Raw genomic sequence first — 12670 nt, 5'->3', positions numbered from 1 at the left:
CCACCCCACCCTCTCCAGACTACCACCCCATCCCTTCCCCTCCCTTCTCCCACCTCCCACCTTCCACGTCCACCCTTCCTCTCCCTCCTCCCCCAACGGAATTTCTGCAGGATGTACTTTATATTAAAGTGTACATGTACATAATAATTTCTAAATGAAGAAGTAAATAAAATCTCTAAACAATTTTCCTGGTGGCCTCCGGACCGGACTAATTAGCAGAGTACCCATGCTCTGAGTGGGTCGAGTTTGTGCATTTCTCGCTGAAAAATGTATAGTCTGTGTTTTGTACGAAGACGACAGATGTTTGTGTGGTGTGTGATTAAAAAGTTATAGCTGGTTTAAACGCTAAAGGGTACGTTCCAATTGTAGTCAGCGTCTAACGAATCGAAAGGGTCTAAACTCCCAAGCATGTAAAAAGAGTCCAAAAAGGTCCAAGTGGTCTAAAGCTCCAAATAGATCCAAACTGTCTAATCTGTCTGAAGAGTGTAAGCCATAAGGGATATTAAGGGTCTTTTAGGTCTTAGTCAAAAGGGTCTTAAGGGTCTTAAGGGTCTTTGGGGTCTTAAGGGTCTTCAAGCTCTTTGGGGTCGAAGGGGTCTTTGGTGTCTTCAGGGTCTTAAATGCCTGAAGTGTTTTAAATGGTCCTATAGTCTAAAGGGTCTTGAAGGCCTTGAAGGATCTTAAGTATTTTTGCGGTATTCAGGGTATTTGAGGTATTAACGCATCTTCAAAGTCATAAAGGGACTTACGGGTCTTTGGGGTCCTACTGGTTTTCGGGGTCTAAACGGTCTTTGGGGTTTTAAGGGTCTTCAATGGTCTTATTGGTCTTTGGGGTCTCAAAGGTCTGAAGTATATTCAGGGTCTTTGAGGTCTTTAAAGGCTGAAGTGCTGGATGAAAATACCCTTACGACAGTCTCCAGATCGGACTTTGTCTGTGTGCCAAATTTGGTGGTTGTCAGGCCAGCAGTCCTTGCAAAAAGCACGAACATACATACAGACAGACGGACGACAAATTTTATTTGTTAGATTAATTTACAATTTTACTTAACACACCTTCTCTAACCAAATCTCATAAACTTAATGCAACTATTCACCAAATTGTTGACTTAGTGTTTCCATCAAATTTACTTTAACATAATTATATTATTTTAGTACGCACAGTCGCTGTGTTAGCTCATGCATCTAATGTTGAGAAATATTTTATCGGGTCGTGATACAAGCACAAAATAACTAAATATTAATGTCAACAATACCAGTGATGGATGATGTAAGAATTGTATTCCGTGATTAAGCCAATTCTTCCAGATAGGATAATTACGCTTATTATTATTATTATTATTATTATTATTATTATTATTCTCGGCGACAGGGTAGCATAATTGACTGAGAGCACAGCTGTGCCACTGATGTAACGCCATCTTCTTGTTAGAGCAGGAATTTGGAATTTGGCCAGAGTGCGGGCAATAGCTCGCCTGTAAAACACCAGCATGACAGTTTATAGCTGGGTTGAGATTCAAACACAGGCGAGACAGCTTAGAGGCAGGTGTGTGCATACCTCTAGGCCATCCTGCCAGTCTATAAAATTGTTGATTTTTAATGCATTGAAGAGGTAGGAAAGAATGAGGGTGTTTCAATTCCACCTTGAACTTTGCATATAAAAGGCATAGTTATGTATTCTTTATAAAATACTTATTTAATGTGTCGATAGACAGTTGTTAACGATTCCCCACGATCACATGTTTCACATGTTGAAAATCAAAATGGCGGCAAGTAAGATAACACAGAAGGTGCAACAGTGATTGATTGAGAAATTTATTTTCATGCAAACATCGTGTGTTGAAATTTAGAGATGATTTTCTGCATTGTCTTATGGTTAATTTGAATTTCAATTTGAGATGCTTACTTCCTTCTAACCAAAACTCCAAGTCAAATATGAATCAACACGTCATTCTTCTTCTTTACTGCAAAACGCCATGCATTGCTGTCCAGTACGATACCATAAAAAATGTAATTTTGGATTAAGAATGAATGTCACGGTGTTTGACTTCATGAGTATTTCCATTGTTCCTTTGTGTAGGAATAATCATCCTCGGAGGAAAGCCATTTGCGAAAAGTTTTCATTGTGCCATATGACTCGAGGTTTCAAGTAATTATTTCTTCTAACAAACACACATCATCAGTTTAATTTTTCAAACAACCTCATTCCATCGCCCCGATCTTAGCTCAGTTTCTCCTCAACCTCCCCCATCTTCTTCAACCTCCCTCACATCCTCAGGAAAACAAAGCCAAAGCCGATCTTCTCTCCTGCAGATTTGCTTGTGGGACAAATCATTCTCCCGATCAAGGTACACTGTCATAGCGACGTTAAAATTAAAATTGCTCCCGTAATATTGAAATTGCACTGCTTCGTGAGGTATCCAGCATGGATGAAATGTTTTAAAGAAGTTTGAGCAAATACAGTAGTTGCAATTTCCTGCATGTGGAATGAACGGATGTTATGTTACACAAAGTGGTGTAAACAGATCTCAAAGGACAATGTTGGGAGTATAAATGGAATTCTTCGCAATTCAATCATGAATCGTATTTGTATCTGGTTTGGATTGAGAAAGATATCTCTCTGTACCAGGAGGAGTAACTTCTGTAAAGCTATCTGTAACTTCTTCCCAAAATCTTTGTTCTTTGTTCCTTTCACACTTGTTCCGAATTTTATTTTATTTTTTCACAATTCTCTTTACTTATTGTAGTTCTTGCTTTTTCTTCTTTTTCATCTCTTTTACTCTCTGTTCCTCTTTCTTTATCTACCTCTCAAATGAGAAGTGAATTCTTGCAGAAATTTTCTGTAAGGCTCACTTGGCTGCGACCTGGATGGGTTTGAGGGTAGCGGAGTAGTGGCTGAAACCCGAATCCTATCCAGGTTCTCCCTGATGGCTCCATTTTGCTCTTTACTTCTTCGGGTTCCTTCTTGGTCTTCCATTTGATGAGTTTCCCAATAGAAAAAGAATATGATCTGTCAGGCAATTTATTTGCAATATGTAAAGCAATAGGTACAAATGTAAACAATATGGTCATTTGCATTGAAAACACAACATTAAATTTACTGTATACTAGACGACCCGTGAACCCGTTGGGTCCCCATTGTGAGAGCAGTTGATAAAAAAATCATTTCAAAAAAAAAAAAGATAGCTCCAGCGCACTATACCGCTAAGGTTGTTTGCATTAATCAAATTCTCCCGAAGAGTACTTGACTGAATCGGGAATAATTTTTTATAATTTTTTCATTGCCCGATTTGAACGAAACTTAATACTGCACACCGCAGGGGAATGGTGAGTGAGATGGGCTGAAAATATTTGCACTATCATCTACCGTTTTGGCTGTATTTCGAGAACATACATACATGCATACATACATACATATATACAAGATGAGAAGTTTAGTAATATATCGATGGATAGCTTTAGCAAGATTTTTGAAAGATCACATGTTGCAAACATCATAAACATATGTTTCCACAACAAATTAATACTTCCGGTTTCATGTGTTCTGCAACTTTTTGGCAATTCATCTTGAAAGAAACTTGACTGGCAGACATTATACAACCAGTGGAAGCTGTCTGAGTGGCTATTTCTCACAAGTTCCTTGTCTCGCACTTTTATTAAATACTTCATTGTCTGGATATCCATCCATCCATTGGGACCATACTCTGTGCAGAGCATTGGTGCTGCCGAAGCAATCTCCTTGCCTATTGGGCACAATGCCGGACAGGTCACCACTCCAACACAGGATACCAGCAAGCTGGCAGTCATTTTACCAACCTCAGAAGGATGACAGGCAGAGTCAACCCCACCTGGTATTAATTCAATAGCCAAGGTTTATTTGAACTCAGGATCCTAGGATCCCAAGCCCAGCACCCTAACCATTAAGCCAACACCAGGCATTCTGGATATCGGACCGCTCAAAAAGGTGTCATTCACCCTATTGAGGGTAGATCTCTGTAGAAATTGGATTTTTAGCCATATGGGATTATTTGTGCAATGATATTGGTGAGAGGGTGAATTCAGGGGGAAAAAATTGAAAAATGATTTTAGATTGGCAGGATAATGGAGAAAAAGGAGATTTGGGGTGAGGGGTGGGAAGAAAAGGGAAGAAAGAGATGGAAGGGAGAAATATATAAAATTTATGGCGTCGAAGAGTGTTCTAGTTTAAACATTCGTGAAAATTCAGTGATGTTTTTTGAGCATTGTTGCATACACAGGTTAGTGCCTCCTTTGAGCCTTGTGTTGGCTTAATGGTTATGGTGGCTGGCTTAAGATCTTAGGGTCTTGAGTTTGAGCCCCCATTTCATTGTTAAATAACATCAGGTGGGTTCTTCTGGCAGCCTGTCATTCTTCTGGCATCAGCAAAATGAGTACCGGCTTACTGGTAACAGCAGCAATGCATCAGCAGCACAGTTATGCTTCCAGAAAATGATGCAACCTGCAGCTGCAGGCTACATATGAAATTACAAGTGCCCCTTTGCCCAAAATATTTATCATTTGCATTGAAAACACTTTTCTGCCTCTCCAGTTAGGTTTTAACAATGTACCATCGGCCATCTGCTTTACAAAGGGTAACTTCAATGTTTTTTGTGGTGGAATGGCTATTTTTTTTCTTGATTTTATTTTTATTATTGTATTGATGATGGAAAACACTGGGCCTCCCATCTCAAAATTTATTTTAAGACCAATGTGTTACCTGAAGCTGAAGTTTAGGAATGTAACTGAGGCTTTCTTCAACGATTTAAATGTTTCGTGTTCTTGCAGAATATGACGGCTGAAGGGAGTGATCATTTTTATAGTTTGACAATGGACAGACTCAACCCAAGTGCACCTGTGCAGTGCCGTTTGGAACTGTTCTTTTGGACAACTAAGGTGACAAAGTTGTTGGAGGAAAAACTTTAAACCTTCCAATATAGGTTCAAATTCCAGCTTTCCTCTTTTATTTCTTATTCTGATGCATTGTGTCTGTGTTGAAAGCATATACATGTGGTTGTTTGTAACAGAGAGACACGCAGCTGGGGAAAAATGAAGTTTTACCTGAGGAAACCTACACTTATGTGCTTAACAAGATGATCACCCATGAGCGGGAAACACAGGTATGGTCATATATATATATTGGTGGTGGGTAAATCGTACTCATTAGCAATGTTCAGAACATCACGAATGCTTCATCGGCTAAGAGAGAAGATCCCCACTACCTCACTGGATGAAGAAATTTCCATTGAGTACTTTTGGGCAGTTAACCCATTCCATTGAAGGCCACACAACAACAACAAGACTAGCAAACCCCAAGTCCACACCCTACCCCTCCCAACCCTAACATGTTAATCCACTCCCCACTTCAAGCATCCAACCCTCCTCCCCCCCACTACAACTCTTCAACCCCCCGCCCACCCCACCGCAAAAGCCTCAACTTCCTCTCCGAACTCTGTCCCATCTTTGCTCTCCCTCCACCTAACCCTAAGGTGTCAATCCCCTCACCACTTACAGCCCTCAAACCCTATCCCTATCCATCATGGTCCAATTCACAGTCACACTACATATGCGGAAAGGATATGTGACCATGAGCAGGTCATGGCCCATCACAGTCGCATGTTGAAATCACAATCCCATGATATATGCAGAAAATATACATGTGACTATGAGCAGGTCATGGCCCATCATGGTCACCTGTCCAACTCACAATACCGCTAGATATATCCTGATGCATATATACACATCATTGGAAGTAAATAATGACCTCGGAAAAAGTCCTTTATTATAATATGACATGGCCTGAGTTTAAGCCCTGCGTGAGAGAATGCCGCATTGTTATTTGGGTGGTATATAGACAACAAACCGCTGCCTATATAGCCGAGGCCTATCTTCATGAGGCCTGTTACAATTATCGGCTTAAAATCCTTCTAACTGTCACTTTGGTCGTTTTACAATGAAGGGAAAACTTTTAGGGAGGGCATGGCAATTGTGAATATGACAGCTCCAGAGTGGATAGCAGTAAGCCCCAAAATGGCAACTGTATGATTTTTTTTTTTCAAGTGGAAATTGTTGGTGAGGTCAGGTGAACTATACATCAGCCAAGACAAAGCCGTTCCAACCCAATGAATGCAAGATGGTATTAAACGCCATGTGCATGTGCACCAATTCACCTCCGTCCCAGATGGCTTCAACAGGCCACACTTGAGTCTATTTTAATGACCGCAAATTTAAAGGTCACAATTAAAGGAGAGTGGATCTGCCAACTATTGTTTTGACCTTTTTATCAGCTCATCAGGACAATATACTACACAATCGTTTACTTGTGTCCATGCCAACCCAGTCGGTTTAATAATGTATTAACCCTCATAGGTTGATGGAGCAGTGAGGCACAGATCCCATCACAGCCAAAGCTGCACAAAATGTGAGCAACAATGGCCATCTGCCACAAAGAAACATTGTCTATGCCTCACTGCACACCAACCAGAATGTAGGACTGCGGTCGGGCGTAATAATAAACCAAAACTAGAAAGCATCTGAAAATGCAAAGCCCATCCACATCTGCTTTTTTTTCAGATGACTTCTTCTTCCACATGCTAAACATGAAAACAGCTAAAAAAAAGAAAAAAAACATACAAAACTAGAGGGGGAGCACTCGGTAGAGTGTAAAACCTCCGCCGCCAAAACTGCTGGGTCATTTAAGTGAACCTGATATCCTATTCATTGTAGGTCAAAACGGATCAGACTCTACTGAACCACGATTGAATAAACTAAACTAGATTGACGCACATGTAGAAATGCCAAAAAAAATCGATTTTTTTTTGAAAAAAAAAGGTGCAAAAATTGTTTGTTTTTTCTCTAACAAATTTTTTTTGGGGGGGGGGGTGGAAATCACTTAAAACATGTAGAAATGCAAAAAAAATTCAAATGTTTTTTAAATAAAGTCGAAATTTTTTTGAAAACGTTTCAAAATTTTGTTTTTTTTCTCTAACAATTTTTTTTTTGGTTGGAAATCACTTAAAACATGTAGAAATGCAAAAAGAAAAATTCAAATATTTTTTTCAAAATGGCCGCCATAGCGGCCATATTGGACTTTGGACCAAGTCCAAAATCTAATGGCATGATCCTTCGGCCATGCCTAATCCCCCCACCAAGTTTCGTTGAAATCCGTCCAGGAGTTTTTCCATAATACTGTTCAAAAACAAACAAACAAACAAACAAACAGGGGTGAAAACAGTAACCTCCATCCATCTTCGATGGCGGAGGTTAAATATTGACGATTTTCGGTGACCTTGATATTTTTTACCTCAAACTCAAAAAAAAGGCTTCAGTGACCCAATATACAAACCTTGCTCAACTTTCAAGTCAATCAGATGGAAATTGACGATCTTGTGACCTTGACCTTTGACCTTCTTGACGGGACACAGGTTACACTCGATGAATTGGGTCATGTTGGGTCACTGATATTAATATGACTGACATGTTGATATTTTATGCAACCTTGACCTTTGACCTTTTGATCTAAAAAAAAAAAAAGTAGGCTTCCAGCTTTTGATTAAATGACCCAATATGCAAATTCTTCAAATTTCAGCTCAATCGGATAAAAATTGACGGTTTTTTGTGACCGTTAGAGCAAATTATGAATTTTTCTTCTCCATATTCTCAAAATAAAGTTTTGTTGTAAATTTGATGACAAAAGCTCAAAAGTTATGGCCTGGACAGACACACTGACAAATAGACAGACAGTCACACACACACACACACACACACACACACACACACACACACACACACACACACACTAGATTGGAAAACTCCATCAACCACTGTGCGGGAAACAGACAAGCAAAGCCCTTCTGACCTGATAAATCCAACACGGTATTAAACGCAGTGTGCATATGCGCTCTAATACATCAAATCATCAAACTACCTCGTGTGACAAATCATTGAAGCATATGAAATGAAATCGAATGTTTGAACAGGAAAAACCCCTGTGAGACAAAGTGGAAGGAAAAATATATTGAAGGAAGTTTAGAGGTATTGAAGCAGTCATATACATCACCCTTGTACACCACCGTGATGTACATGTCCAAGTCGTGTAAAACTGGAGGTTGTTGGAAATGGCAAGAAGGTGACCTGTGTTCTGCAGTGTTCAAGTACATAATTCAATTGAAGTAGAATAAAGAGTGTGAAAGTCGTATAAATAAATTAATTCCGGAATTTACCACCGTTTTACCACCATTGACTCAGTGTCTAATACACCACCATATCTAACACGTTACTTTAGTTATTTGTCTCTGTTGTATGTGTCATTTATGACGTCATTAATTATACACAGTAAGTTTCCTGTTTAGAATGATATTCATTTTTGTTTCACTGCCAGACAGGCAGACAGTAAAAAAAAATAAACATTATCTCACTCCTCTCTGCACATGTGCGATCAGAATGAATTCATAGACAAAGTATTGTTCAACGGCAGGTTTGCTTTCCGATTTATATTCCGATTTGTATTTAAAATGGAGCATTCAATTCAAATAAAGTTGTTTCTCGATCATAAACTGCCGTTTGTGGAGAGACCGACAGATGGACGGACAGGCATGAATCAATTGCTCAACCCTACTCTTCGCTTTGAGTGTGCAGGGTAATAATTAAGCTTGCATATTACTTCAATGGAACCATGACTACTGTACATGTTTCAAAAGAATGCACACCCATATTCATTTTGTTTTCACATAATAAGTCTAAACATGTTAATTATTACAACAGTTAACTGGAGCTATTTCAACAAATCGCATGAAAATATTAGGACATAAAATGTAATTTTTAGTCATACAGGGATTACAGCTTGTGGAGGATCTGCAACACAATCATGCACACACCACAGGAAACACTGCTCTACACTTCAGACGAACACAGCTCCTGAGGTTCGGAGAAGTGAAATGACTTCCCTGGAAATAATGGGCCATCTTTGGGATGCCACTTTTCTCCCTGCACTGCAAACAAGGAGAAATTCCTTCTCCCCATGGATGAGGAATTTAACCGTACTCGTATCTTTTAAATTTGGAACATCGAACAACAAAGCAGCATGTGATATTTTAGGTTGGGTTTGATGACCAGGGTATGGATTGAAACACTGACCTCCCAAACTATGAGTTGACACTGAGTGCCACCATAATGCCACCAATCCTGGCTGGCTAATTTCATTTCATCTGATTCACATTAACTTGAAACCAGTGCTTTCAGAATGATGCTGCAGTGCCTAAACTACCTGAATACATCTGATGCATAATACGAGTCTTGTTATTGAGGATCATTATGTTTGCTTGTTTTTCCCCCATGAGTGTCGTTTTCTAATTCTCCAAATGTGTTTCCACCACCAGGAAAATTACATGCTCAGAGAGCTATCTCTTGAGACTTCCAAGGTGTTGCATCTTTATGGCACTCAAAGAGGACTCCGGCCTTTCAAGCAAATTCTCCAGTAGGACATAATACATGCTTCACTGCAACCTCAAAATGCACCCTGCATTTCACTGGACATTGTTACGATTGAATATATGGTATCATCACCTCATATCACTCTGTACTTGCCTCTCTAAAATGTACCATTCTCTGTTTATTCAGGCTCAGTATAAGGAGGTAATCTTACCTTTTGCTGCTTATATCATATGTTTCCTGAGATGTTGTTCATCCAAACCACACATGTGTAATGGTTGCAGCATCCACTCTGAATCTGTGAGGTTGGCTGTTCAAACCTCAATCGAGTTACACCAAAGACTAAAATAGTACTTGATGCTTCCTTGCTTGATGCTCAGCATTTAAAAGGAAAGAGCATGGATAAACAACCATAAGTTGGCAATCATAGCGAAGGCTTTGATGGCCCTAAGGGAATCCTCCTGCATTGGGGTCGTTTGAAAGGGAACTCATCTTACATTAAACTTTGCAGACACAGTCAGAGTTAAAACAAAAATAGCAACACAAGCCAGTATTAGAATTACAAATTTGAGCAGATGTGTTGTGCTTCATCGTTTAAGATTCAACTTGATCAATTTCCAAATCCTTAATTTGTTCTTTAAGTTTTACTCCATTCTCTTTTGACTTTTTCTTTTTACATGGATGCCATCTTCAGACTCGTTGGATAGTTCAGAGGGAAATTTGTTGGCCTTTAAGTTTCTAGTATAAGTTTTATTGCTGCCAGTTTTATTTGATTCGAAAATTAACTCTGCTTGAATCTCAAGTAAAGGGGCTGTCACACCTTGACGTTTTAGCCAGCGTATGGCAAAGTATCAAAATGTATGTAAAACGCTGGCGTACGCTGAACTATTGATGTTTTTTTTATTATTAAGTTTTTGTCGTATTCATAACGAGTTGGATGTACAAGTATGCATAACGTATTAGTAACGTACACAGAACGTTTCGATAACTTATAGATAACTTATATCAACGAATGCTTAGCGTGTTGTCGGCGTTCACAACGTATGCCCAACGATATAGTCTAACATGCATAGTGCGGCAGCGTATCACCGACGATTACGTGGCATAGCCTATTAAAAGGCTGCCGCTCGACGATTCAAATCATAACCGCACCAGACATCGAGGTGTCAAGGCCCTGTCACACTTTGCCGTTTTAGCCAGTGTATGCCGACATGTGAAAAATTTGCCGAATACGCTGGCACTCATCGAATACGTTATGGGTAAGTTTTGTATACGTTAAGAGCACGCTGGCATATGTCGGAGAACGCTGAGCACGTCGACAAATTTTAAGCATGCTTAAAATTTTTCGACGTATGCCGGCGTATGACTCACACATTCCGCATACTCTGGCCATAAGTTGTAGGCATGTTATGCGATCGTTGACACACGTCGACACACGTTACTTGTAAGTTACTCATAAGTCGAAACATGTCGAGGTAATGTTTAGTGTATCCGAAACTTATTTCTAACATATGAGTAACGTGCTTTGAACCTATGTGTAACGTACCTCCAATGCATATTGACGGATGTAGACGTATTTGATTGACGTCTTGCAGATGACCACAGAACTTACTGAATGTGTTTCTAACTTACAGCTACCATATAATGGCGTATTGGCAGCATTTAGGGGAATTGGTATATAAAAATGGGCTTCACAGGAGGAACCCCGTCAGTGTTTCAGACTCCATGGTGAGTACATGTCCATGTCAGTAGTATCAGTAGTAGTAGTAGTCGTAGTAGTAGGTGAGCGTGTCATTAGTAGTAGTAGTAGTAGTGGTAGTAGTGGTAGTAGTAGTAGTGGTAGTAGTGGTAGTAGTAGGTCCATGTCAGGAGTAGTAGGTGAGTGTGATGCGGAGGGTGTGGGTGATGATGGATCCTCCTTGCATCCGCGTCCACGGCCACGGCCAGGAGACTTCTTTGCAGCATTCTTCGAAATTTTCTTCGGCTTTTTTATTTTTTATTTTTTAATGTTTTTCTATGGTGAACTATTGATGTTATTTTAAGTTTTTGGCATATTCATAACGAGTTGGACAAATGCATAACGTATTAGTAATGTACACAGAACGTTTCGATAACCTATAGATAAGTTATACCAATGAATGCTTAGCGTGTTGTCGGTGTTCACAACATATGCCCAACGATAGTCTAACGTATGCATAGTGTGCGGCAGCGTATCGTCGACGATCACGTGGCGTAGGCTATTCATAGGCTGCCGCTCAATGATTTAACTCACTGCCGCTCAACGATTTAAATTATAACCGCACCAGAAATCGAAGTGTCAACATCACCGTCATGCCAAAGAAAAAAAAAAACCATGGAGTCTGGAACACTGACGGGTTCCTCCTGTGAAGCCCATTTTTATATACCAATTCCCCTAAATGCTGCCAATACGCCATTATACGGTAGCTGTAAGTTAGAAACACATTCAGTAAGTTCTGTGGTCGTCCGGAAGACGTAAAAATACGTCTACATACATCAATATGTGTCGGAGATACGTTACACATAGGTTCAAAGCACGTTACTCATAGGTTAGAAATAAGTTTCGGGTACGCTAAACATTACCTCGATGTGTTTCGACTTATGAGTAACTTACAAGTAATGTGCGTCGACGTGTGTTAACGATCACGTAACGTTCCTACAACTTATCGCCAGCGTATGCAGAACGTGTGCATCATACGCTGGCATACGTCGAAAAAATTTGAGCATGTTAAAATTTGTCCACGAGCTCGGCGTACTACGACGTATGCCATCATGCTTCGGCATGCTTCAGCGTGCTCTTAACGTATACAAAACTCACCCATAACGTATTCAACGTGTGCCAGCGTTTTAGACAAATTATTCATACGTCGGCATACGCTGGCTAAATCGTCAAGGTGTGACAGCCCCTTAAGGTATGCACTTGCGATCTAGAATGGCACTCGGTAGAGAGCAGATCTCTGCCAGGCTGAAAGGTTTACGTATTGTATTCCACTGTGAGGCCAGATCGGCATCTGGACCTGAACCAAAAATCGAATCAGATTGTTCTCGTCACCTACCCAACTCATCCACTAAGTTTTGTCATCATCCATCCACAACTTTTTGAAATATCATGCTTATATATCATGTTTGGTCCCATCTCTCAATTGTGAAGAATCACTTGAGAAATTTTAAAAACTCATATCTGGATCTGAATTTGGATCTTCACCAAAAT

General features: G+C 39.9%; 1 protein-coding gene across 2 annotated transcripts in view; it reads left to right on the top strand.

Moving 5' to 3' along the window:
- LOC147024650 (BAI1-associated protein 3-like) overlaps nt 1–12670 on the top strand; it is a 180727-nt gene that overhangs the window by 44008 nt on the left and 124049 nt on the right. For both annotated transcript variants that reach the window (XM_085884765.1, XM_085884764.1), the window contains exons 8-12: nt 2078–2146; nt 2276–2345; nt 4801–4908; nt 5040–5132; nt 9390–9487. In XM_085884765.1, the coding sequence (XP_085740891.1) occupies nt 2078–2146; nt 2276–2345; nt 4801–4908; nt 5040–5132; nt 9390–9487 (438 nt within the window). The remainder of the gene's footprint in view (nt 1–2077; nt 2147–2275; nt 2346–4800; nt 4909–5039; nt 5133–9389; nt 9488–12670) is intronic.

The sequence above is a fragment of the Eptatretus burgeri genome, chromosome 6, assembly GCF_056783735.1.
Source record: "Eptatretus burgeri isolate ZD-2024b chromosome 6, Ebu_testis_v1, whole genome shotgun sequence".
Lineage (NCBI taxonomy): Eukaryota > Metazoa > Chordata > Myxini > Myxiniformes > Myxinidae > Eptatretus > Eptatretus burgeri.
The sequence above is the reverse complement of the archived record's forward strand: the minus strand, read 5'-3'. Positions and strand labels throughout refer to the sequence as shown.